The sequence below is a fragment of the Syngnathus floridae genome, chromosome 15, assembly GCF_059516105.1.
Source record: "Syngnathus floridae isolate MCC-2025c chromosome 15, RoL_Sflo_1.0, whole genome shotgun sequence".
In the NCBI taxonomy this organism is placed as follows: domain Eukaryota; kingdom Metazoa; phylum Chordata; class Actinopteri; order Syngnathiformes; family Syngnathidae; genus Syngnathus; species Syngnathus floridae.
The window spans coordinates 10133388-10155588 of NC_142427.1; the positions used below are offsets into that span (position 1 = coordinate 10133388).

General features: G+C 46.7%; 4 protein-coding genes, 2 long non-coding RNA genes and 1 other non-coding gene across 14 annotated transcripts in view; 5 read left to right on the forward strand and 2 right to left on the reverse strand.

The window, feature by feature from the left end:
* Nucleotides 1-37: 37 nt before the first annotated feature.
* On the forward strand, nt 38-6174 carry castor2 (cytosolic arginine sensor for mTORC1 subunit 2). The gene is made up of 10 exons (XM_088399336.1): nt 38-180; nt 275-404; nt 2039-2109; nt 2401-2594; nt 2935-3067; nt 3152-3275; nt 3382-3492; nt 3557-3639; nt 3723-3817; nt 3906-6174. The coding sequence occupies exons 2-10, from the start codon at nt 292-294 to the stop codon at nt 3966-3968; spliced, it is 987 nt and encodes a 328-aa protein (XP_088255462.1). The 5' UTR covers nt 38-180; nt 275-291; the 3' UTR covers nt 3969-6174.
* Nucleotides 6175-6479: 305 nt separating this feature from the next.
* trim37 (tripartite motif containing 37) lies at nt 6480-12673 on the forward strand. Of its 2 annotated transcripts, XM_088399097.1 has the most exons (25): nt 6480-6674; nt 7055-7132; nt 7204-7305; nt 7417-7457; nt 7527-7643; nt 7785-7872; nt 7943-8065; nt 8126-8249; nt 8319-8386; nt 8599-8723; nt 8868-8918; nt 9010-9091; nt 9161-9237; nt 9305-9484; nt 9560-9674; nt 9771-9968; nt 10044-10177; nt 10248-10330; nt 10542-10781; nt 10878-11186; nt 11263-11403; nt 11503-11647; nt 11740-11846; nt 11930-12031; nt 12114-12673. In XM_088399097.1, the coding sequence occupies exons 2-25, from the start codon at nt 7112-7114 to the stop codon at nt 12146-12148; spliced, it is 2808 nt and encodes a 935-aa protein (XP_088255223.1). In that variant the 5' UTR covers nt 6480-6674; nt 7055-7111; the 3' UTR covers nt 12149-12673. The 2 variants fall into 2 exon arrangements, with proteins under 2 accessions (XP_088255223.1, XP_088255222.1); XM_088399096.1 differs by having other exon boundaries at nt 8126-8386.
* Nucleotides 12674-12844: 171 nt separating this feature from the next.
* LOC148386585 (15-hydroxyprostaglandin dehydrogenase [NAD(+)]-like) lies at nt 12845-15649 on the forward strand. The gene is made up of 7 exons (XM_088399098.1): nt 12845-13031; nt 13421-13544; nt 14134-14240; nt 14330-14426; nt 14944-15020; nt 15123-15280; nt 15368-15649. The coding sequence occupies exons 1-7, from the start codon at nt 12939-12941 to the stop codon at nt 15501-15503; spliced, it is 792 nt and encodes a 263-aa protein (XP_088255224.1). The 5' UTR covers nt 12845-12938; the 3' UTR covers nt 15504-15649.
* Nucleotides 15650-15931: 282 nt separating this feature from the next.
* On the reverse strand, nt 15932-16004 carry trnav-aac (transfer RNA valine (anticodon AAC)). The gene has a single exon. It is a non-coding gene; the product is annotated as a tRNA-Val (tRNA).
* A 522-nt stretch (nt 16005-16526) lies between these two features.
* znf346 (zinc finger protein 346) lies at nt 16527-19898 on the forward strand. 2 transcript variants are annotated; one of them, XM_088398341.1, is made up of 7 exons: nt 16527-16647; nt 17343-17446; nt 17550-17645; nt 17706-17853; nt 18260-18493; nt 18559-18658; nt 18759-19898. In XM_088398341.1, exons 1-7 carry the CDS (start codon nt 16527-16529, stop codon nt 19036-19038), a joined length of 1083 nt encoding a protein of 360 aa, XP_088254467.1. In that variant the 3' UTR covers nt 19039-19898. The 2 variants fall into 2 exon arrangements, with proteins under 2 accessions (XP_088254467.1, XP_088254468.1); XM_088398342.1 differs by having other exon boundaries at nt 16528-16647; nt 18263-18493.
* On the reverse strand, nt 19739-21185 carry LOC148386588 (uncharacterized). Its single transcript, XR_015863025.1, has 2 exons — nt 20680-21185; nt 19739-20475 (listed from the first exon to the last, which is right to left on the reverse strand). It is a non-coding gene; the product is annotated as an uncharacterized LOC148386588 (long non-coding RNA).
* The window catches only part of LOC148386589 (uncharacterized), a 29294-nt gene continuing 27865 nt past the window's right edge, over nt 20773-22201 (forward strand). For 2 of the 6 annotated variants that reach the window (XR_015863023.1, XR_015863024.1), the window contains exons 1-4: nt 20774-21372; nt 21534-21588; nt 21649-21744; nt 21878-22001. This is a non-coding gene — a long non-coding RNA (uncharacterized LOC148386589). Of the gene's footprint in view, nt 21373-21409; nt 21589-21648; nt 21745-21877; nt 22002-22201 lie in introns of those variants that run through there. The other 4 variants (XR_015863021.1, XR_015863018.1, XR_015863022.1 and 1 more) reach the window with 4 other exon arrangements.

The window sequence follows — 22201 nt, forward strand, 5'->3', positions numbered from 1 at the left end:
TTCGACCGGAAGTTTGAGTGCTTCCGTCTCCACCTTGAAGCAGGTCCGTTTTTTCCCCTTTTTTTTTTTTTTTTTTTTTACCTCTTGCCTTCCTCCCTCTCTGCTACCCTCTCTCTGTCTCCCTCTTTTCCTCTTTCTCTATTTAGGACGACTTTAACCTGGAGCGCCCATGTATTTATTAATATCCTTGTTATTTGCAAGTCCCTAGCTTTCCAGAGTTGTTTTTGTGTGTGTGTGTTTTTGCAGTTTGTTTTTCTTAACCGCCCCCTTTCCAATGAGAAGACGTAAAAGATGGAGCTTCACATTCTAGAGCACAGCTTGAAAGTGGCGAGTATAGAGAAGGAAGGCATCCAGATTTGCACTCACGGATTAATCAAACTCGCCTTCCTGGCCTCGAAAACCAGGTACGTCCATTCTTCTCCTTCACGCCGCAAAACCGGCTCGTCGGTATTGGACTTTAAAGGCAGCTAGCTTCAAATGTCCGTAATTTTTCAATAGGTGCTGCTACTTTTACGAGGCGCCTTGAACGCATCGTAATGCTGTTTAAATGTGTTTTTGTGCGTGTATGTTTGTTCGTTCCAGCACGATTTTTTGGGGCCTTTACGAAATTTGTGCAATCCGTAGCTGGATCGACTTCAGCCCGGTGTGTGTATCGACATATTGGAGTGTTTAATCACTGGACGTGTTCTCGTCAAAACTCCGTTATTAAAGCGTCAAAAGTGGCATTATTGCCGGTGCGTGGCGTTTACGGACCGGCGTTGGAGCTCGGCGAGAAGATGCTCGTCGTGCGGGGGGAGGCCTTTGCACTTGTTTTCGTCGCCAGGGTATGATTAATGTGAGCCTTAAGCAGGTTAAGTTCCCCTGAACGGACAATATGAGCTCCTCAAAGCTTTTCCCCAAAACACATTTGCCCTCAAATGATTAATTCACGACATTTATTTAATTCTGCCCCCATAGGAACGAGTTGGAAGTAGAAGGGCCTATTCAACTCATCTACTTAAGTTAAAAACAAGTATTAAAGTTAAAATCCGTTAGCCTAATTCCATATTGCCTGAGCCATGAACCTCTTATTTTTTTTGTGGGGGCATTTATTAGCAGCTGCACTGGCTATTTATCATTTATTTTTGGTAAAAAAATTTAAATTGTAATATAAGGCTAACAAATTCATATTTGTGTTCGTTATTAGCTAGCTGTTATAAATACAATGTCTTTTGTTGCCTAAGAGCTTTCTAGTATTGGTTTGAAAAAAAATTGGATTTTAACATGATTATTTTTTGTTGAAATTTTACCTTTCTCAGAATTGTGTATTGTAATCCTTTCATTCACATTTAGAGTTAAATAAAATGCAATCCCAGTAATATTGCAACTATTTATTTTTTAATTATATTTGTGTAATTTATCAATGAATTAAACTTGGGGAACATTTGTATATTTTTAAGGATATATTTATAGAATTAACATGGCATAGCATTTAACTTCCTGGTTGTTGGCATTAGCTGTTAGCATTCTATTGTCTTTGACAGTCAGGTTTTTAGTGTTGTATGAACATAGTTTAGAATCAAAATGCTAAATAATTATCTTTTTCAAAAACAACCATTGTCTTGCCCGTGTGGGCGTGATCTTAAAAATCCCTCCCAGGCCCTCCACAAATATTTGATGTAATTAATGTTCCCCGGTTACTCAGAGTTCAGCAGGAACAACAACAAGACTCCGTGAAAGGGTCCTTGTGAAGTTCCTTGCATGCCCTGGGAATTCGACTAATGCTGAGGTTCAATTAGCTCGTTAGCGGGAACCGGACGCCGTCATTTAAGACAGGCAATAACAACTGAGTTGTCATTCATTTGCATTTCCACGTCATGAAATCACCTCATCTACTTGTCAATTTAACACCTTGGGGCAAACATGAGTTCACCTAATGACCTTTTGGGTGCTCTGCCCAGTCCATATTTGGAGAAATTTGTGTGGTCATTTGACTTGCCACGTGAAAAAACTAGATGTCAGTCAAACCTTCAGAACTGGTTCATCTCCCTCCACTCAGGTGCAAGTTCTTCAGCCTGACGGAGACGCCGGAGGACTACACTATCATCGTGGACGAGGAGGGCTTTAAAGGTGAGCCTTGGCGCGTCGCCGCGGCAACAGTGACATATCACCCGGCGCGTTGTGTAACTCTGGTTACGACGTCTCTTCGGGCGGCCAATGTTTGAACACACTTTGTCGCTAATAGTGGCGGCCCACGAGCTCTTCAGCGAGTGAATCCGCGTGGTCACACGCCTGACCAAAACTCCTGTGTTACTCTGGAGACCAGAGAGCTGGTTTTTTTTTTTCTAGAACAAGAAACACCTTTCAAGAATATAGCGTGAACCCTGAAGTTATTTTTTTTTGTCCCCCCCTCCCCTGCAGAGCTGCCCGAGTCGGAGCACATCAGCGTGGCCGAGGCCACGTGGCTGGCGCTCAACGTGGTGTCGGGCAGCGGGAACGCTTCCAACTTGCAGCCCATCGGCGTCACCAAGATCGCCAAATCTGTCATCGCACCGTTGGCCGACCACAACATCTCCGTTTTCATGCTGTCCACGTATCAGACTGACTTCATCCTGGTGAGTGGCCGGCCACCTATTCTTGGTCGGGCTACAGATGTAACCCAGACTGTGGCTGCATAAAGAAATCCTCTCTCAGCAAAGCCTCTTTAGCCACGGGGGGTGTTTGGATCGCCTCACTGTCGGGAGGGGGGGGTTAAAAAAAATTCTGCTGAGGGGCTCTGCTGCAGGGGGAAAAAAAATGGTCGGTTTTGACAATGTGTTGCGTAAAAACAGCTCAGGAGCTCGCTGCTGGAATTCCGTATATCGTACATCTTGCCAAATAATCCTTTTATCGGATCGTTTGATGCTTTTGTCAAAATATTTTGTCAAATTGTTTTGGTGCCGTTATTGTCTTCAGGTCCGAGAACGGGACCTGCCCATGGTCATGCACACGCTGTCTTCGGAGTTCACGCTACTGCGTGTAGTCAACGGAGAAACCATTGCCGCTCACCACCTGGGCGTGGCTAACGGTTTCGTCAAACCCAAACTCGGTATGTGAACAAGGATTAGTCACGTTTTGGTGTTTTCAGTCCTGACTGACCCTTTTTTTTTTCTTCACCCCCACCCTCCCCCAGTGCCGCGTCCAATCATCCACCCGCTCTCAAGCCCCAGTAACATGTTCTGCGTGACCAGTCTGGATCCGGACACGCTCCCCTCCGTGGCGACCCTGCTCATGGATGTTATGTTCTACTCTGGGGGGTAAGCTGGGGTCAGGGATAGGCTTGAGCTTTGGACTTAGGGTCTTGTTAGGGTTTAGAATTACGCTCAAGGTGTTGGGTTTAAGGTTTTTTGGTTGCGTCTCCAGGTCGAAAGAATCGGGCGCATGCAACGAGGACGCCAGCCACATTCGATTCTTTTCTTTCTCCCTCATCGAAGGCTACATTTCGCTGGTCATGGACGAGCAGACGACGCAAAGGTTAACGACGGCGAGTTAGCTCTTAGCTGTGGCCGCTGCTAACTTGCCCGTGCTTTTTCCATAGGTTCCCAAATAATGTTCTGTTCACCAGCGCGTCGGGCGAGCTTTGGAAAATGGTCCGAATCGGCGGACAGCCTTTAGGATTTGGTGAGTTTGTTAGCTTTCCAACCTAGCGGCGTGTTGCTAAGTGTGTTTTATTTATTCATTTAGCTTTTTTTTTTTTTTTTCAGACGAATGCGGCATTGTGGCTCAAATATCGGAACCCCTGGCGACCGCCGACATTCCAGCGTATTACATTAGCACCTTCAAATTTGACCACGCCCTGGTGAGCTCGCTTAGGCTAGCATGATTCCGATTCATTTTCATTTTACCGTTTTTAAATGAGCGTAAAGCGCATGTGGCATCTTCTGCAGGTTCCTGAGGAAAACATCCAGAGTGTGATCGGAGCGCTGAGGACCGAGAGCAACCTGGTGTAGCAAGTATTGAAGGGTGGGGGGGTTCCAAAAACTGCCAAGAGCTAATTGGCGTGCACCACTGCAGATCAGCTTGGAGGAAAGTGTGAAGGGGATTTTGTGGCTCAGCCGTTTTTCCACCTAGCCCGCTTCTTTTTTCCCTTTTGATGCCAGCTAAGGGTACGATCACCCTGCTAACCCCGCCTTCATAGTTGTTGCCACTTCACCCCCCCCCCCCCCCCCCTGCACCTACTGTCAGTTACAAAATCCCCCCCCTAGTGGAAGGATGATGAATGTACTCGCAAGAATTATTACAAGCTTTTCGGTCTTTTTTTCCCCCCCTATTTCTTGTTTTGTTTTTTTTCCACAATTTGAGAATATTTTGGGAGGATGTTTTTTTGGTCTTAAATTCAATAATGATCTTTTTCATTTATTTTACCCAAAACATCATGTTTTTTTCATTATATATATTTATATTTTTTTCTCTTTTTCTGTTGTTTTCTTGGGTTTTCTCTTTTTTTTTGTTACAACTTTGTCTTCGGGGGTTATTTTTGTTTTCTTTCTTTCTTTTTCTGGTCTGTTTTCATTCTTACTTCATTTACACCCCCCGTGCTTGTTTTCATCAGTGCCAAACTCTTTTTCTCTTTTTATTTGAATGCCTCAAGTGATGATGCCTTTTGTTGTGCAATCCAAGGCTGCGCTGCTTTCGCCGCCGTTACGTGAAGTTGTTATTCCATCTCTAAGGATTTTTTTTTTTTTTTTTGAAGCGCTCACTCTGCGAGCAACCGTCGCTTCCCTCCCACCATTTGGAGGATTTTGATTGGAGTCCATCTGCTATGGACAGTGGATATGTAGCATTGATAGTTTGCTGACTACTTGATAACGAAAAACAAAAGTTTTTTTCCCGCTTCTAACGTTACAATCCAGATTATTAGCTGCCTAGTTCCTCAAATATATGTTGTTGTTTAGTTTTCCTCCAATCAGACAATGCTAACTTTGAACGTTAACGTTGAATTCTTTTGTGCCGACTGAATGTTTCGGACTCTGGCCTTTTCGCTTGGTATCCCCGTCGTCGTAATCACTGGTTAGCGCTCAGTTGCTTATCTTAACCCCAAAAGTTTGATTTGGCTTCCAACGTGATTCTACTGTATATTGTTTGCTGTGGCATGAAAATTGTTAGCCTGTACGAAAACTTCTCAGTTAAGTAGTAACGCTCAACAATGATATATTATGTGAGTTTGCGAAATTTCTCAAATGGTCTGGAAAAGCTCCTCATTAGTAAATTACGTTTGTGTAATTTCTTTTTGGGAAATTGAAATTGGCCTTTAAATACGAAGCTAGGACCAAGAACCTATTTGTGTAAAGTTAGCCTGGTTTGAGCTAGTAGCAATAATAACAACGTCTAACTCAATGAGAAATAATTGGACTGGAATTTTTGGTTTGAAGCTCCAAAAACTAGCTTTGAATAAAATAATCTGGAGATTTTAGATGTTACGATTTAGCAATTTTAAAATGTTGCTTCAAATGGTTCTATGTTTTACATTTTGGTGGTGTCGTCTATTTACTTAACTCGCCCCCAAATCATAACTCTACTTCAACACCTCGTTTTGCCTCATATTTTGTTTTCGCCAGGAGTCCAGAGAAAGTGTTAGCATTGGCAGCGATGTTATCGTTGCGCCCAGCGTTATTTTTTTCCATGTATTACTGAGCCACTTTTGTGACGAGAATAATGACGACGTAATAATAAGCTAACACGCGAAGGAGTCACCCTCCGTGTGAATTTTCCGATCTTCGCCTCCCCACCCAAACATCCCATGACCAATCAACTGCACTTTAATGCAGGTTACCCCCCCACAAAAAATAAAAATAAAACATACCTGCTGTACTGGTGAGCAAGAACGGGAGATGAATATTGGTCTTAAGCATTTGCTGATATTAAAAATGTATTTTTTTCTTGTTGTTATTGTTGTTGTTAGTTTCTTCACCTTTCAGACCCGACTAGTTAATAAAGATTTTTGTCAGTGTTAAAACTCAGAAAAAAATATCTAATGATTTCCATTTCATTGCGATTTTCTTTTGATTTGGAGCTTTTTGTGCGCGTGTGGAAGAAATAAAACCAGCTTGTTTCTTTTTTCTTTTTTTTTTAATTTGTGACGTGGTGTTAATTTTATTGTACTCACTACGATCTGTTTCCTATGTATACGTAAATCAATAAACTGGTGACACTGCAGCCTCATCTGATTTTTATAGTTCTAAAGGTCCGAATCTGTGGAGAGCAGCTGGCTTGGCTTTTCTCCTCTTGGTATTTTTGTGCCTCACCCTGGTCTAATCTGTCATATTGTAATAGAGATAAGCAGTGACTTTATTGAAATAAACTTGACCTATCACAGAAGTGGAAGATTTGAAAATGTTTGACGTTGTGGTGTTTACATTGTTACCACTAGAAGGCGGTAGCGTCCTTGACAACGCTCTTTAACACAAAGAAGAAAATATCCGGCTCTGATTGGGCATCCTTAAAGAAGGGGTGGGGTTTATACACCTCCGACTTCCCTGCACATCTTCCATTCGGGGGCCGAACTGCAGCAGCCAGTTGTCGGTTCTCACCAATTCCGCGTCTCATGAGCAACATTTTGTTAATCTTTGGACGTCGGACGAGTCCCGGCGCTTAGCTCAAACAAGACAATGTAGCTTAGCGGTTCTTGAACTGAACGACATCGGCGTCTTTTGGAGGTGGGGAACAGCAACACCAGACGGAAGCTAGCTGCTCTTCATGTATTATTTATCGCACTCCAACATCTCACATTTCATCCGTTATTAACATCCCAACCATGATAAATGTTAAAATTGCCTTTCGAGCAGGGTACCTGCAAATACTGAGACTTTTATATGCAAGGAGCACTTGACAGTAAGCCTGTAGCCACTCACCGGCCACAATATTAGGAACACCTGCTAAATGTGTCATCCTATACAAAAGCGTTTATGAAAAGGATGCAAAGGCCAAAAAAATGCTTTATTTACAGATTAATTGTACTGATAAATTAATGTGAACCGCGGTTTATTTGCAACCCAGCATAAATGAGTTCTCTCACAGTGTATTGTTTCGTTTCTAGGCTACGGCGATATTTACTTTGCTGAGCTTCGTAGACAACGAACTCAAGCTGGCGGAAATGGACGAACAAAGCGTGGAGGTTTGTGTGCTGCTGGAGAATTTAGGCTTGGCATGTTCCAAATGTTGACCTCTGTTGTCATGTGGATCCAGAGCATCGCCGAGGTGTTCCGCTGCTTCATCTGCATGGAGAAACTGAGGGACGCTCGCCTCTGCCCGCACTGCTCCAAGCTCTGCTGCTTCAGCTGCATCCGGGTACGCACACATTTCGTCATCCCGCAATCTATCTTAAAATAAAAGTGACAGCTTGTAAATAAACAGAAAGTTTGTTTGCTCGTACGTTCATCTTGAACCTTCTGTCGACAGCGCTGGCTGACGGAGCAGAGAGCTCAGTGTCCACACTGTCGGTAAGTCCTCCTAAATTCAAAGTGTCTCCAGACTTCAGCTCAGTGAGCATCTTAATCGTGCATGTCCAGGGCCCCCCTCCAGCTGAGGGAGCTGGTGAACTGCCGCTGGGCCGAGGAGGTGACGCAGCAGCTGGACACGCTGCAGCTGTGCAGCCTCACCAAGCACGACGACAACGGCAAAGACAAGTTAGTCTTCTTATTCGGTCTTAAATGACAATAATAGCTGCTGCCTCTAGGCGGCAGTAATTACCTTAACAGTGGCGGGTAGTTGTAACATTTGTATATTAGTAGGTCAAGTTGTTTTTCTTTTATGACATATCTCTGCAGATGTGAGAACCACCATGAAAAGCTGAGTGTCTTCTGCTGGACATGCAAGAAATGCATCTGCCATCAATGTGCTCTGTGGGGCGGCATGGTAAGCGAGTCTCGCTTGTAGCCACCAGCTAGTGGTCTGATGAGCCCACCCGCCTCCCGCCTTTGTGTAGCACGGCGGCCACACCTTCAAGCCGCTGGTGGAGATCTACGAGCAGCACGTGAGCAAGGTGAAGGAGGAGGTAGCCAAGCTGCGGCGACGCCTCATGGAGCTCATCAGCCTGGTGCAGGAAGTGGTGAGACTTGGGTTAGGACCACGTGCACTAGATGGCGCTAAAGTGTCGCTGTTGTGTCAGGAAAGGAACGTGGAGGCGGTGCGGGGAGCCAAGGACGAGCGGGTACGCGAGATCCGTAACGCGGTGGAGATGATGATCGCTCGTCTGGACAACCAGCTGAAGAATAAACTCATCACGCTGATGGGTAGGCCTCGTGCGATGCTGACCTTGTTAGCTGAACCATCCACAACATGCGCTACCAACCCATTTTCAGGCCAGAAGACATCCTTGACGCAGGAGACGGAGCTGCTGGAGTCTATCCTGCAGGAGGTGGAACATCAGGTTGGGGCCTTCCATTTGATTACTGCCACTCATTTCCCCTTGTTGGAATTGGCAAAACCTAAACATCAAATAACTCCTAAATGGAAGCCAGTGTTGGAAAATGCCTGAAATTCTCAAAGTTGGACTTTAGGGAGCATTAACAATAATTTAGTGATTTGAGTGATGGTAAAGCTAAACATGGGGGTGGGGAAACTTTGTTGTGTGTGTTTCAGCTCCACTCGTGCAGTAAGAGCGAGCTGATCTCCAAGAGTCCGGAGATCCTGCTCATGTTCCAGCAAGTCCACAGGAAGCCCATGCAGTCGTTCGTCACCACGCCGGTGCCACCCGACTTCACCAGGTACAGGTCTGCCTTGCTTGGGGGGGGGTATCAGGGTGGCGGCAAAGCGCTACTTTTCTCCAAGCGAAATTGTTGGCGCCTCCTGGTGTCATGTTACGCCATCCAATATTTCATTAGCTCAATTTTGGACTTGTGTGTTTTCAGTGAGCTGGTTCCCGCATACGACTCCAGCACCTTTGTTTTGGTCAACTTCAGGTTTGCTCTCGGCAGCCGGACTCTTTTTTTTTTTTTCCTGTCAAAGGCTTGGCGTCGGATGGGGTTAGATTGTCTTTGTGTGTGTTGGCAGTACTCTGAGGCAGCGGGCCGACCCGGTCTACAGCCCTCCTCTACAGATATCCGGACTCTGTTGGAGGCTCAAAGTATACCCGGTGAGTAGTGATGTCATCTACATACGCAGAAATGGCATCAAGCAAACTTTGAACATGTTCTCCTTCCAGGACGGCAACGGTGTGGTTCGCGGGAACTACCTGTCTGTGTTCTTGGAGTTGTCCGCCGGACTCCCCGAAACCTCCAAGTAGGCGTCGCCGCTCCCGCCAGAAGGCTCCTCTCGTGCCGTGACGCCGGGTCTCGCTTCCGCGTAGGTACGAGTACCGCGTGGAGATGGTCCACCAGGCCTCCAGCGACCCCAGCAAGAACATCATCCGCGAGTTTGCCTCGGACTTTGAAGTGGGCGAGTGCTGGGGCTACAACCGCTTCTTCAGGTTGGACCTGCTGGCCAGCGAGGGCTACCTGAACATGCAGACGGACACGCTGGTTCTACGGTACGGCCGCGAGACGACTCGTCGGCGAAGCACGAGTTTCACTCTGTGCTGTCTGGTTTGATTGGCGGCGCTCAGGTATCAGGTGCGATCGCCCACGTTCTTCCAGAAGTGCAGAGACCAGTACTGGTACATCAGCCAGCTGGAATCAGCTCAGAGTGGCTACGTCCAGCAGATCAACAACCTCAAAGAGGTGAGAGGGAGGCTCGGGGACGTCATCTTTGAAACGGCCGCGACTTGAACTGACGGCAGAGAGCGATGCAAAAAGTTCCGCCGCTTCCCCTCGCAGAGGTTGGCCATCGAGCTGTTCCGCCACCGCTCGTTGCGCAGCTCCTCGCCCCCCGACTCGAGGCTGGCGGCCGGGATCGCGGCTTCCGAAAGAAACCCCCGTGCCGTCAAAAGCGACGGCGACATTCAGAGCACGCTGAGCGACGACAAAAAGGGCGGCGACCGCAACGACGAGCGGACCGTGCACGACGACTCCAACGTGAGGACCGCTCGGCTCGCTTATGAAAAAAAAAATAATGCGAACTGTGCTGAGAGACTTGCCGGCGTCCCTCAGGAGCTGTCCGACGGCGACCTGGAGGTGGACTGCCTGACCGAGGAGGAGGTGAACCCGCTGGACGGCAGCAGCACCTCGGGGAGCTCCACGGCCACCAGCAACACCGAGGAGAACGACATCGACGAAGAAACCATGTGAGTGGCTTTGAGCAAGTGCAAAACCGGGTCCGGATGTTCCATCTCTTGTTATGGCGTACTCGTTCAGGTCAGGCGAGAACGACGTCGACTTCATCGGGAACCTGGACACGGAGGAAGGAGAACTTCCCGACGACTTGGATGGAGCCTCCGGTAATTGCAAACTCCAACCATCTTCTCGAAAGGACCGCCAAGTCTCCCGCCTGGCAGTGACGTCATGTCAAAGTTGACTAAAGTTACAATTGATGTCAGGATACAGTATACCTTCTACACTATTTTGTTTAAAGTATTATTAATATATTTGTTCTGTTTTGTATTTTTTTTAATTTTATTTATGTAAATTGATTTTCTGCCTTGACTTCAGGTGGCCCCAGTTCCTGTCTGCGCTCTGCACTTCTCAGCTCCGCTATGGGACGAGCTGCCAGCGTGGGAGGCGGGGCCTCCTCCTCCTCCTCCGCCGGCGGTGCTGTCGGCGGCAGCGGCAGCCTCCTGGACATCGACCCCGTCATCCTCATCCAGCTGCTAGACCTGAAGGAGCATAACGACATGGAGTCCCTGTGGGGTCTTCAGCCTCGACCCTCATTGTCGCTACTTCACAGCCAAGGTGCGGGGGACATCCAATGAATCGTTTTATTGATCATACGTGAAGCCAATGACAAACCATCGCTGTACCGCAGTCTCTCTTCTCTGTCTCCTCCAGCTGGTTCATCCTCCAGGAAAGAGCGGGAGCGCCATCCTCAGGTGGTACGTCGCTCCACCCCGGACTCGGCGGTCCTCATCCGCCTCAAGGCGCAGATGGCTGAGGTGCGCAGCAAGATGTCCGACGTCAAGACACAGGTGCTGGAGGCCCGAGCGGCCAGCGATTCCAGGCCGGGCCCGTCGGGAATCTTCGGCGCTGAAGGGGCGCCCTCGCACCGCGCCGACACGGAATCGGCGGACGGACGCAAGCCTGGCGAGCTGGTGCCGCTCGGGATGGCGGCTGCAGTTCGGTCCCGGCCTTGTCATCCTGGTGAGAAGTCTGCAAGTCTCTTGCAAATAACACGATGTTCTTCATCCTCACTGGCGCTTTTGTGACTCTCCCCCAGGACAAAAATGCCCGCCGTCTGTCTTGGAAAGCTGCAGCGCACCCCTAGGTCATCAGAGGAGTCCGGAGCAGACGGAGAAAGACGTCAGAGGAGCCAACGCAGCTCCGGAACTCGGCCTGCATCTCAACGAGGCCGCTAACGGTGGGTAGATTTGGAGAAAGAGTTCTTATTGATGGGCGGGCAAGCAAACACTCCGGAGAGCCTTTCACCTCCCGCGAGGCTAAACGTGGCGTCCCGCAGGATGCGCCAAGGTGTCGGACGCTGCTCAGGCCTCAGCGGAGCAGGCGTCCTGCAAGCCTCAGCTGTACACGCCGTCGGGGCCCAGGGACGACATCTTCTCCAGCTACCTGCCGGCCGCCAAGAACTGCGGCACCCGGACCCTGGGGTGCGACTCGCCGTCTCCAAACAGAACAAGAATTGAGAATGAGTTGAAATTTCACAACCCTTTTTTTTTTTTTTACATTCTGCTTGTTACAGGGCAGCCATGTTGGACTCTGAATCGGAAAGCTCAGGAAACTCGCATCATTCCTTGCTGGAGGGACCCGCATCGCAGCCACAGTCCAGCGAAGGCCGGGTTGCCTCAGGTGGGTTTTCACAAAACACAACCTGTAAAAATAAGAAGCCGTCTGCGTTTTCATATTTAACGGAGCAGCACCTCTCCTCATAGATCCGCCGCCATCCGTCCTGGCGGCGGCGACGAGCAGCGAGAGCGACACAGAGGACGAGGACGCCAACTCTCGCTATGACAACCGGACTCCGCCCTGCACAGGTAACCATGACAACGACCCACCGGCCACTTCCACAGGTACACCTCAACTTCTGCTCATGATTGCAATTTTTGTCCCGACAAGGCGAGTCTCTCTCCGAAGACATGACTGACAGGTGATGGAGCGACTTTGATGACCCCAACGCCCCTTTTGAGTAGAAAGTGAAACTGCCTCTTCTACACACACACAATAATTTCTAAGGCTGCTTTCCGCGATGGCCGACATTGTGCACTAAATTTCACGTTCCACTTAACTGCATGATTTCAATCTGCTTCTAGAACAAAGGTACTAAAACATTCCATTTTTCCTTTCGTCAGCATGCTCAGAAGATTTTGAACTTTTGTCCGCGCTGTCCATTCCATTTTCTGAGCACTGAGCCATTTTTTATTTTATTTTGAAAGACGTTTTGCTTTTTAGAGACGTCAATTTGAAGGAAGCGGTACGTGTGCATGTTTTGTTCACGTCCTCAGTCGTTTTGTTTCAGGCCGTTTAGCTTGAAATTGAGCCTAGGGAACAACAACATGGCCTTGAATTATGAACTTCACTTTTTGTTTGTTGTCAATGTTCCTCTACTGCACTGAAACCTTGTTCCAAATGGCCCCTTAGTGGTTTTCCCATAATAAAGGTAATGTTTTAGCATCGTCCGAGTCGCTCAATTATTCACCAATGTGTTCATGGTTGGGTGAAGACATTGCCGAGTTACTCCAGTTTGACGACTATTTCGGTGTTCTGGCGCCCTCTTGCGGCCACCCATGGAACATGACACGGAAATTTCCGGTCAACATGTTCGTCTTGTGGGTGGTTCCTGCACGAACGTTTATATTTCCGCTCCCACACACAACCACTCATGACCGCACACACTGCAAACAAGACAGTCACGCTTTCCATCGGCTCTCAACGCCACACGAAATGTCACTCAAGGGAAAAGTCGCCGTGGTGACCGGAGCTGCAGCGGGCATTGGCAAAGCCTTCTGCGAGATTCTATTCAAGAACGGAGCAAAGGTAAGCATAAAAAACAACTTTCTCAACTTGGACCCTGGAGCCCTTTGAACAGGACTCACTGAAATTGACTAATTTGTAACTTGAACATCTCTATCTTATCTACGCAGTTGGAGTAGGTATTTATTGCGGGTGGAAAAAGAAAACATGCGGTGACTTGATAACAAACATTTAACATTTGGAACAATTAGAACAGTTAATTTTCCCAATAACTGCGGTGTATCAATTTCCACTGATTCGCCAGAGCATAATTGGCAAAAGTCTCCAAATATAGTCAAACTTGTGCTATTATATTGATAAACAACTGGAGGCTGTAATTGTTGCCAAATGTGAATCATCAAAAGAATTCGGTGAAGGGTCTGAATAATTGCGCAACCACGCGGTTTCTCCAGGTGGTTCTGCTGGATGTGAACCCAGAAGCGGGTAAGAGCTTGATGGAAGCTCTCAACAAGGAGGACGGCCAAGATCGAGCTCTTTTCCTCAGCTGTGACGTCCGCTCTGAGGAGCAGCTGAAAGGTAACGTGGGTCCACATTTTGGATTGCAACAAACGCGCCAAAAGAAGTAGCGGCGTGCGTTTTATTGGGTTGCATTCTTGCCTCTGTTCAAACATGCCTGCTAAATTACCCATGATGCATCTTGCCCAGCATGCAAAAAACAATTTTCAGATGTGGAAGTGGATGTGAGTCAATGTTGAGCAGCGAAGCCCGAGGGCGTGTTTGCATTGCCATGTGGATTTAATAAGACATTTTGCTTCTGGCGCTTTTTGAAACATCTCATTTGCCTTAGCCAAATAAAAGATGTCTAAAAAAATGGAATGATCAAGCAGAACACTAACGAGACGCTTGCAGCAAGAGTCAATATTTCATTTTCCCCCAAGCTTCTTTGAAGAATTCATCAGATAAAAGCAGCACTTTTATTCATTAACTCAAGCTTCACTATGCAAAATAGAAATTTCAGGTTGCTCAGAGCCTCTGAGAAGTTCCACTGTACTTAGGAATCACTCCAAGGTCCAAGTCAGGAGATGGGACTTGGTCTGTCCACTAAGGTTAACCCATGAGAAGAAAAAGCACATACTTTTTTTTTTCTTCTCCGCACATGGCCAAGCTGCCTTCAAGATGGCCGCTGACACCTTTGGAGGAATCGACATCGTGTGCAACAATGCCGGCATCCTGGATGAGAAGGAATGGGAGCTAACGTTGGACATCAACCTTGTAAGAACATCTTGATGTGTCCGCTGTCTTTCGCTTGTCAACCCGTTGCATCTTTTTATTTTGTGTCATAAAAAAATATATATATTTAGGTGGGAGTCATCAAGGGGACATACGCCGCCATGGAACACATGAGCAAGTTGAACGGGGGTCGAGGAGGGGTCATCGTCAACACTGCGTCAATGGCAGGTGATCATGACACTTGACCTTTTTTTTTTTCTTTTCTTTGAGGGATTGTCGCTTATCAATTCTAACACATAGCTTTGGTGTTTTTAAGAGAGGCTTTGCTCGTAAAATGTGAGCAAAGCCAGGTGATCTGAGGTCAGTTGTGACGTCAATGTCAACAGAGGGCGCTATTGGCTAAAGTGGAAGCCTCTTGAGATAGACGCCTTCATCCGCAAAATTATTAACCTGTTTTTTTTTAGACGAGTGGGGCCACGTCATATTCTTGCCAAGGATTTTTGTTTTTGAGTTGCCATTTAATGCTAACCCATTAACAGCCAACGAAAAAAAAATTTCTTGGTCACTATTGTCACTTGTAAATGATTACAATTTATGTTTCCCCCAAGCTAGTCATTAACTCTTTTACACCGTTATGAAATCAAAATCACAAGGTCACCGTTTAAAGACATCAACTTTATGTAAGGCCAACATTTATTTGATATATTTGTCAGCGAAAACAAAGTGATGTTGCCTTCCATCGTAGGTATCAGGCCGCTCGTGAGCTGCCCGGTCTACAGCGCCTCCAAAAGCGCCGTGATTCATTTCGCCAGAGCCATGGCGGTGAGCTGCTTTTGACGACGTGAAACGCTGCTCAACTGCTGTGTCATTTCTCATGTGTGTGTGTTTGTGTCATGTGTGTGTGTGCACGCGCATGTATGCAAGGGGGCCTCCACTTTAGCGGGCTACGGCATTCGCTTTAACGCCATTTGCCCAGCTTTGGTTCAAACCGACCTGCTTGATGGTTTAAACAGTAAACTGGGACAATTCGCCGTACTGAAGCAGCCCACCCAACAATTGATAGAAAAGCATGGCGTGTTAAGGTAAGTGTTGATCCACTCCTATTTTTCCCCCTTTTTAAGGAATTATTTTTTCCATTTGCACAATGAAATGCCGCTTTTTCTTTCCAGTCCGTGCGATGTGGCAGAGTGTCTTTTGGAACTGGTGACAGATGAGAGCAAGAATGGAGAAGCCCTGATGGTGACCTCCCAAGCAAAGACATACACCCCATTTACGTCCATCCCTGTAATCAGTCTGGATCTTTAATAGTGCGTTCTCAGCTGATTTTTGGCCTGTCTGCAAATTGAATGTATCATTGATATATACTGCACTGTACAGAATATTCACAGGTGGCATTCCAGTTGAATGAATGTTAAATGCAATATTAAATCTTAAGGCTGAACGAAAGAAAACGCAGCAGGAGATTTCATTACCAAAAAGTCTCTCTTTTGTATGATTTAAGTTGAATTGTTAAATTTTAATCAGTTATTTGGTCACTACTATTCTGCACTAGAAATTATTCATAAGCAAGGAAAGAAAATGATTTAGATTAACTCAGAATTGTGACGTAACCTTTGGTGCAATGTTAGGTTATGACTCCATGGGCAAGGTACACAGACAACATATTTGCTTTAGCGTTCGAATGATGCGTATTGTCATTATTATTTTTAATTGTCTTGTTAAAGTAAAAATGATGTTTCCGCCCGGTTTCGAACCGGGGACCTTTCGCGTGTTAGGCGAACGTGATAACCACTACACTACGGAAACTCATAGCCACTGTGGTGTAATTATGAAATTTTAAAGTGGAAGAGAAATGTTTTGGGTTTCAATGTTTTGCTTTTGATTTGAAAACTTATTGGTGCCGATTGTTTACCCTGTAGAACGTTTCTGATAGAATAGAATAGAATCGAGAACGCAATCGTTACATGGTCAGTTTAGTGTGGGGACAGCGACGCCCACGGGTCAAAATTTAAACTACATTTTGCTGCAAAGGATTGTGTTTTCCCCCTTCCAATCTTTATCAAATATACACGAACAAAAAAAAATAATAGAATGCACGGTATACAGAATAAATTAGAGCAAGGAAATTCAATTTTATTTTAATGTCACATTCGGTCGCTGATTTGTACACTTCATTCAGTGAATACAAAAACGCATTATTTTATTGATCGTCCTCAACTCTTTTTCAAAGATAGGCAAAAGTCCAATTTTGGACAAAAACGAATTTTTGGACGAACGGCCCCGAAGATTGTTCGTTGAAGTGCAAGGCTTGTGTTTTGATCCCGAAAAATGACGTCACCCGGCGCATGCGTAGTTATGGGATGCAAAACTGTTGCAGGAGCCCAAGTTATGATGGCCGTCGCGATGGAGACTGACCACTTCCCTTACTTACCTTCGGGGCCGGACCAAGGTACGCACTTTCTTACTCAAACATAAACATTGCGTTCTACTGTCATTCGTTTTTTTTTTGTTCCCTCTGACCCCACGTCGTTTGTTGCCGGAGTCCTGATGAATAAAGCTAAGTTTGGCTTGGCTAGGCTAGGCAGAGTTAAGCTAAGCACAGCCGATTCGCCGTCAAGGTCGACGAGAGATGCGCACGCCGGGCTCGTTCCGCAGTTCCGTGGTCGTAACAGCGGTGCTTCGGCGTAAACTCCGTTTTTGCATGCGGCCACGCTGACTGGTTTTGCGGCTTCGTTCCACTCACGTTGAACTCGCTAGCTCGTGGCTAAAAGGCGCACTGCAATTAACCTCCATTCATTTGATGTGTTATCACTGGTGACGCTCAGATTTACTCTCAAGGTTAATTTAGAGACTTTAGTGAGGTCGTGTAAAATTGTAATTTTGACTTATTAATTGTCGAGGTATTTTACAATTACTTCCAAACCACCTGTATACCAAAAGTTAATTTGCCCAGATTGAGTTGTCCCAAAACCAATTAGAAATTTGTGACCAAAACATTGCTAATAAAATGCTTTTTTATTTACTAGATGAGAAGTTTTACAATGGCGGAGTTCGCTGGGGACAAATTAATTATGATTAATGACCTCAAACATTAATTTGCGTGCTTTGACGTCAGCCGCCTCTCTTTTTGTCCTCCCACCGTAGTCAATCGGATGATCAAGGAGCACAGCAACCTGTTCACAGATAACCTCTGCAGCATCTGCAATGCCGTCCTCATCTCCGAGTCGCAGAAGCTGGCTCACTATCAGGTTGGCCTTGAGTATTTCAGCATCGCAACAAACGGTACTTTATCGCCCCTTGTGGTGATGGATCTCTCGTGGGGTTTAATTTGTGTTCTCCTTTCTCTTTTAGAGTAAGAAACACGGCAACAAGGTGCGACGTTACTTTTCCATTCAAAACGAGAAAGAGCCAGAGTCGAAAAAGTTCAAGTCTCCATCTTCTGTCAGTGTAAGTGGTTTATGTTTGGCCTCGCTGTATGAGAGAGGCTCACATGTGTTCATCTTGCAGTGCCACGCCGACAACGGCGAGTTGGACCCGATGAAGACCTGCGACATGTGCAAGATGACCTTCACTTCGCCCGTGATGGCGCAGTCGCATTACCAGGGCAAAATCCACGCCAAGACCCTGAAACTGAAATCGGCCAACCCTCTCACTTGTATGTTTCACTCTTGTAACTTGATCCACTCATTTCAACCAACTTTCCCCGTCTAGTGAATACAAATGCCATTAATCTTTTCCAGCCACCCCCCCAAAAAATACAAAACTTTGTTTTTAATCAGTTTTTAATATTTACTGTGTTTTATAAGAACATGTATTATTTAATTTAACTTATTTTAATTCATTTGTTCTCCCCTGTTATGCGTACTTTGGCCACCGGGGGGCAGTATAAGACGCATGGGAACAGTCACAACTGGACTTGTTCAGCTAACGGCAGATTTAGGATAAAGTATTGTTCTGTCTTCTGCCAAAGTGGACTTAAGGAAGAGTTTAGGTTTTGTGAAACAGCCAATTTTTAAACTTTTTTTGAAGACTCAGTTTTTTTTTTTCCTGTTCTTGATCAGCAGTAGCCCAACAAGCCCCACCAGCTCCGCCCAAGAAGAAACCGGCGGAGGTGACGCCCCCAACTGGTAACGGCGGCCAGGATGGCGACAAAGACCCCGACCGCTTCTGCTCCATCTGCCAGGCGCCCTTCAACAACGCGCAGATGGCCCAGCAGCACTACTCGGGCAAGAAGCACAAGAAGCACCTGGCCAAGCAGGACCTGATGAAGCTCTACGGCCAGCCTGCCACACCGGGTCAGCGTCTCAACACCTTGGCGCAAGCAAGAGTCTCCTTCTGAATTCATTTATCTTTTCTACAGCGTCCGCAGCCAAGGGCCTGCCGTGCACACTCTGCAACATTGAGCTCAACTCGGTGGATCAGTACCAGTCTCACATCAGCGGCGCCAAACATAAGAACCAGTACGTGCAGCGGTTAAATGTCGTCAAAAATTTGTGAGCACAAAAATGACATGGTCTTGGCGTCAACATTGTATGGATGCTTCTTCTAACATGATTGCAGATTGAAAAAAATTGGCCTGAGCCCGTCCGACAGCCAGCAGGGGCTTGCTCAGCAAAACAAGCCCAGCGACAGAGGGCACTCGTCGGCCGGTGATGGCGGCGGCGGCGACGACCAGCCTGGCAACGGCTCCTTCCTCTTTGGTACGTCAAGCAAACAGGCGGCGTCGGGGGAGGAGCAGGATTTTATGACGGAAGACAACCTTTTTGAGACAGAAGACAACTTCTTTGGAGGTGACATTTTCTCCGCCACGGACGACCAGTTTAATATCGACGACAGCTAGTGGGCTACTCTGGACACGCAGACCGGACTATGGAGGACTGAGTCAGGACCCGGAACAATAACAAAACCCACCCCAGCATCTCAGCACCCCAGCCCAAATGAAACAGCTTATTACTGTACGAGCCCCCCCCAAAAAATGTGAAAGTTTTGTTCCAAATTCTTTCTCGTCTCTATGAATCAAACGCTTGTGACAGTCTCTCAGCATGCCATCAGTTGAGCAACTTTTGCCTTGAAAAATGGCAGCGGTCTGAGCGGAGAAGTTCGAAACTCCACATATCAAACGTGTCGCTGCTTAGCTTTGGTTGCATTGACAGTTGTGCAGAATGCTATCTTGTTCTAACTTTATTTTTTTTATGAAAATCCTTCAGTGGAAAAAATTTTCTATCTTCCTGACAATTTTAAGAAACAAAAAGCAAATTTCTGCCGGGTACACAAACGATCTGCTCTCAATCGTAATCAGCCAACGCAGGAAGTCTCGCTGTGACTGAAAAAAAAAAAAAAAAAAGTAGTTCCCGCCCAGCGCCTCTTCTTGTATGTTTGACTTATTTTTATTCTGCTTTTGCAGTCAGTGACAAATGAGTCCTGCATTTCAAGTGATGTCAAAATAGGAAGGTGATGTCAGTGAGGATCACCAAGTAAGTCTTGTTTCTTCTCCACCGGGTGGATCTTTTTCTACCGGGCGGGTGTTTGTAGAAAAAAAATGAGAGAAACGCAGAGTGCTTTTATTTTCATTTTTGAAATTATGATGCTGCACAGCTTTCTGTCATCCTCGTTGGTGGTGATGTTTTAGTCATTTTTCTTTCCGGTTAATTTGCAAATTGTGCATCCGTTACACGAAGAACAAAAAAACATTTCTTCTCACTCTTCTGGTTTTCCTTGCCTTCTTTCCAAGATTCGTTTTTCCACTTACGATACCATAATCACCACAAGATGGCGCCCTTGCGCTTTCCCATGGTGACTAACTGCAGAAAGGAATGCGTCACCAAATAGTAGGTGGAATCATTTTGAAAAGTAACGCTCAAATGTGAATGCGTGTCTTATGCAAAGACCAACGCTCGCAGTGAATTTACTGCCCCCCCTCCCCTCCTTGACAGCTTTAAATCTCCCAAACTGACCCCCGGAATGGAAACCTTTGGGCTAAATTCCACCCAACACACACATACACACACTCTTGGATGCACACAATGGTTACACTGTGCTGTCCTGTGCAGGAGACAGGATGGCAAGTCACTTCTGGGGTAGAAATATGGCTTGTGCACCCCCCCACCCCCAACTGAGTACACAAGTTGCTATTAAAAGTCAGTAATGAAGTCCAAAGTGAGTGTTTGTAGTTCTCGGGGTGTGCAATCACCTTTGCCACTCTCCTCCATGGCCGTTCAGATACTTGGCTGGACAGTTGGTCTTTTATTTTGTTCTCTTTGACTTTAAGAAACAAATCCTGCAGATTTCAGAAAATGCGCCTTGTTAGAGTAGATGAGGCGAGCTGTCAGCAAACAGATTAAGATGGCGGTGTGTGAAAGAATTGAAGTGTTGAACGTGCCTCCGACACGACACACGCATGCAACTGGAAACGCACAAGCCAGCCAGCGCGTGTGTGTGACTTGTCAGGTTACAATCCCAGTGAGAGAGGACAATCGAGTACCTCCATGACGAGTGAAAATTCTCATGGATTGCCAGGAATTCTTGGAACAGATGGACAGATGGAGCGTGTACGCATGACCAAGCAGAAACCTGACCAAGCAGTGGTCTGCTGGACTTGTCAGACACCTGTTGCCCCCCCCTCAAATCTCCCCCTCGCCCCCTTCGGACACTGGATCCGCAGGCAGGGAGGGCGCGAGAGGGAGAAAACAGCTGGATCAACTGAAGGCTTCCTCTTCGGGTTTCCGCTCCCGGCCGGACTTGCCAGCTCCGTCCTCCCCGCCGGTCCGGGTCCATATGCGTCACGTTGGCCTGCGGGAGGTGGGGGTCGGGGTGATGACTAAAACCTCTGCTGGAGGAATCGGGGACGTTGCACAGTGGAATGCTTTGCAAATCCCGAGTCTTTTTGAGCCCCCCTGAGGGACACCGTACAATTGCTCGTGTTCCAAAACAAGCATCCACTTTCAAAGTCACGGCTGAACTGCAGTATATTATGGCCGATTTGGGCGAGCGCCATCTATAGGTCATGACGTGGCACTGCAACAATTAGAGAACACGTGTGTTTGTCGTTCAGAGCCCACGAGAAATGTTTGCCTCTGTCGGTTTTATTTCAAAATATTTGCTGAAAGAGAATCTTAGGGTGTGTTGAGACAACCCAAGCAGATTCAAATTGTTTTTATCTTTGGGTCTGTAACAGGTAAGTTATAATATTTTAAAAATCCTCGTGTGCGCATGCGCGTCTGGTAGGGCGAAAGAGCAACCGAGTTATAGCAGTAAAAAAACGACAGCCTTGTGTCTTGCTGTCTCCGTTGGGGATTTAGTGAGTTTTAATTGTCATCATTGTGATGAATTTTCCAGCACGGTTTGCATGGGAGAGACCCCCCCCCCCCCGAAACCGCAGTCGGGACAACAGGTGAGTCGTTCCGCTCTCGGGCACGTCTCATTGATATTTTAACCTTTTGCACTTTCCCAGAGAGACACCACTCGTCTTCTGTGGACATGTGTTACGACCCCCTCCCCTCACCCCCTTTGAGAAAAGTGTGGTCCAGAAACGAAATCCTTAGCTGCTGTAAGAAAAAGTGCAGAATTTGGATTTATGTGTCTTTTATTCACGTCAGTCTCAGTTTTTCCAAATGGTGCAGTACCTATTTCAGTCCCATAGGTGGCGTTATGGTGAAAGAGTTTCTTTGTATTGAATACAGAGTAGCAAGTCCCTTCAAGCCATCAGAGTTGCCTAAGAGGCCTCCACAAAGAAGAGGAGGACGACAGGAAGGATGGACAAATCCCCCGATGGGCGCCTTCGAGCATGAATCTAAAGGAAGGAACGTGAGTGGCTTTTTTTTTCTTTTCACTAGGCTCTTTGTAATGTTGCTCATGAGGAGGACGCACGGTGCGGGCGGCAGCCAGGCCGTCAATTGTCAAACCCCCTCATACTTGTTGACAGGTTGTAGCAAGGGGACCAAAAAATGGCTTGCCGTGTTTACTTCCTGTATGCTCCGCCCTCGCCCCCCCTGCCCTTCCTGCCT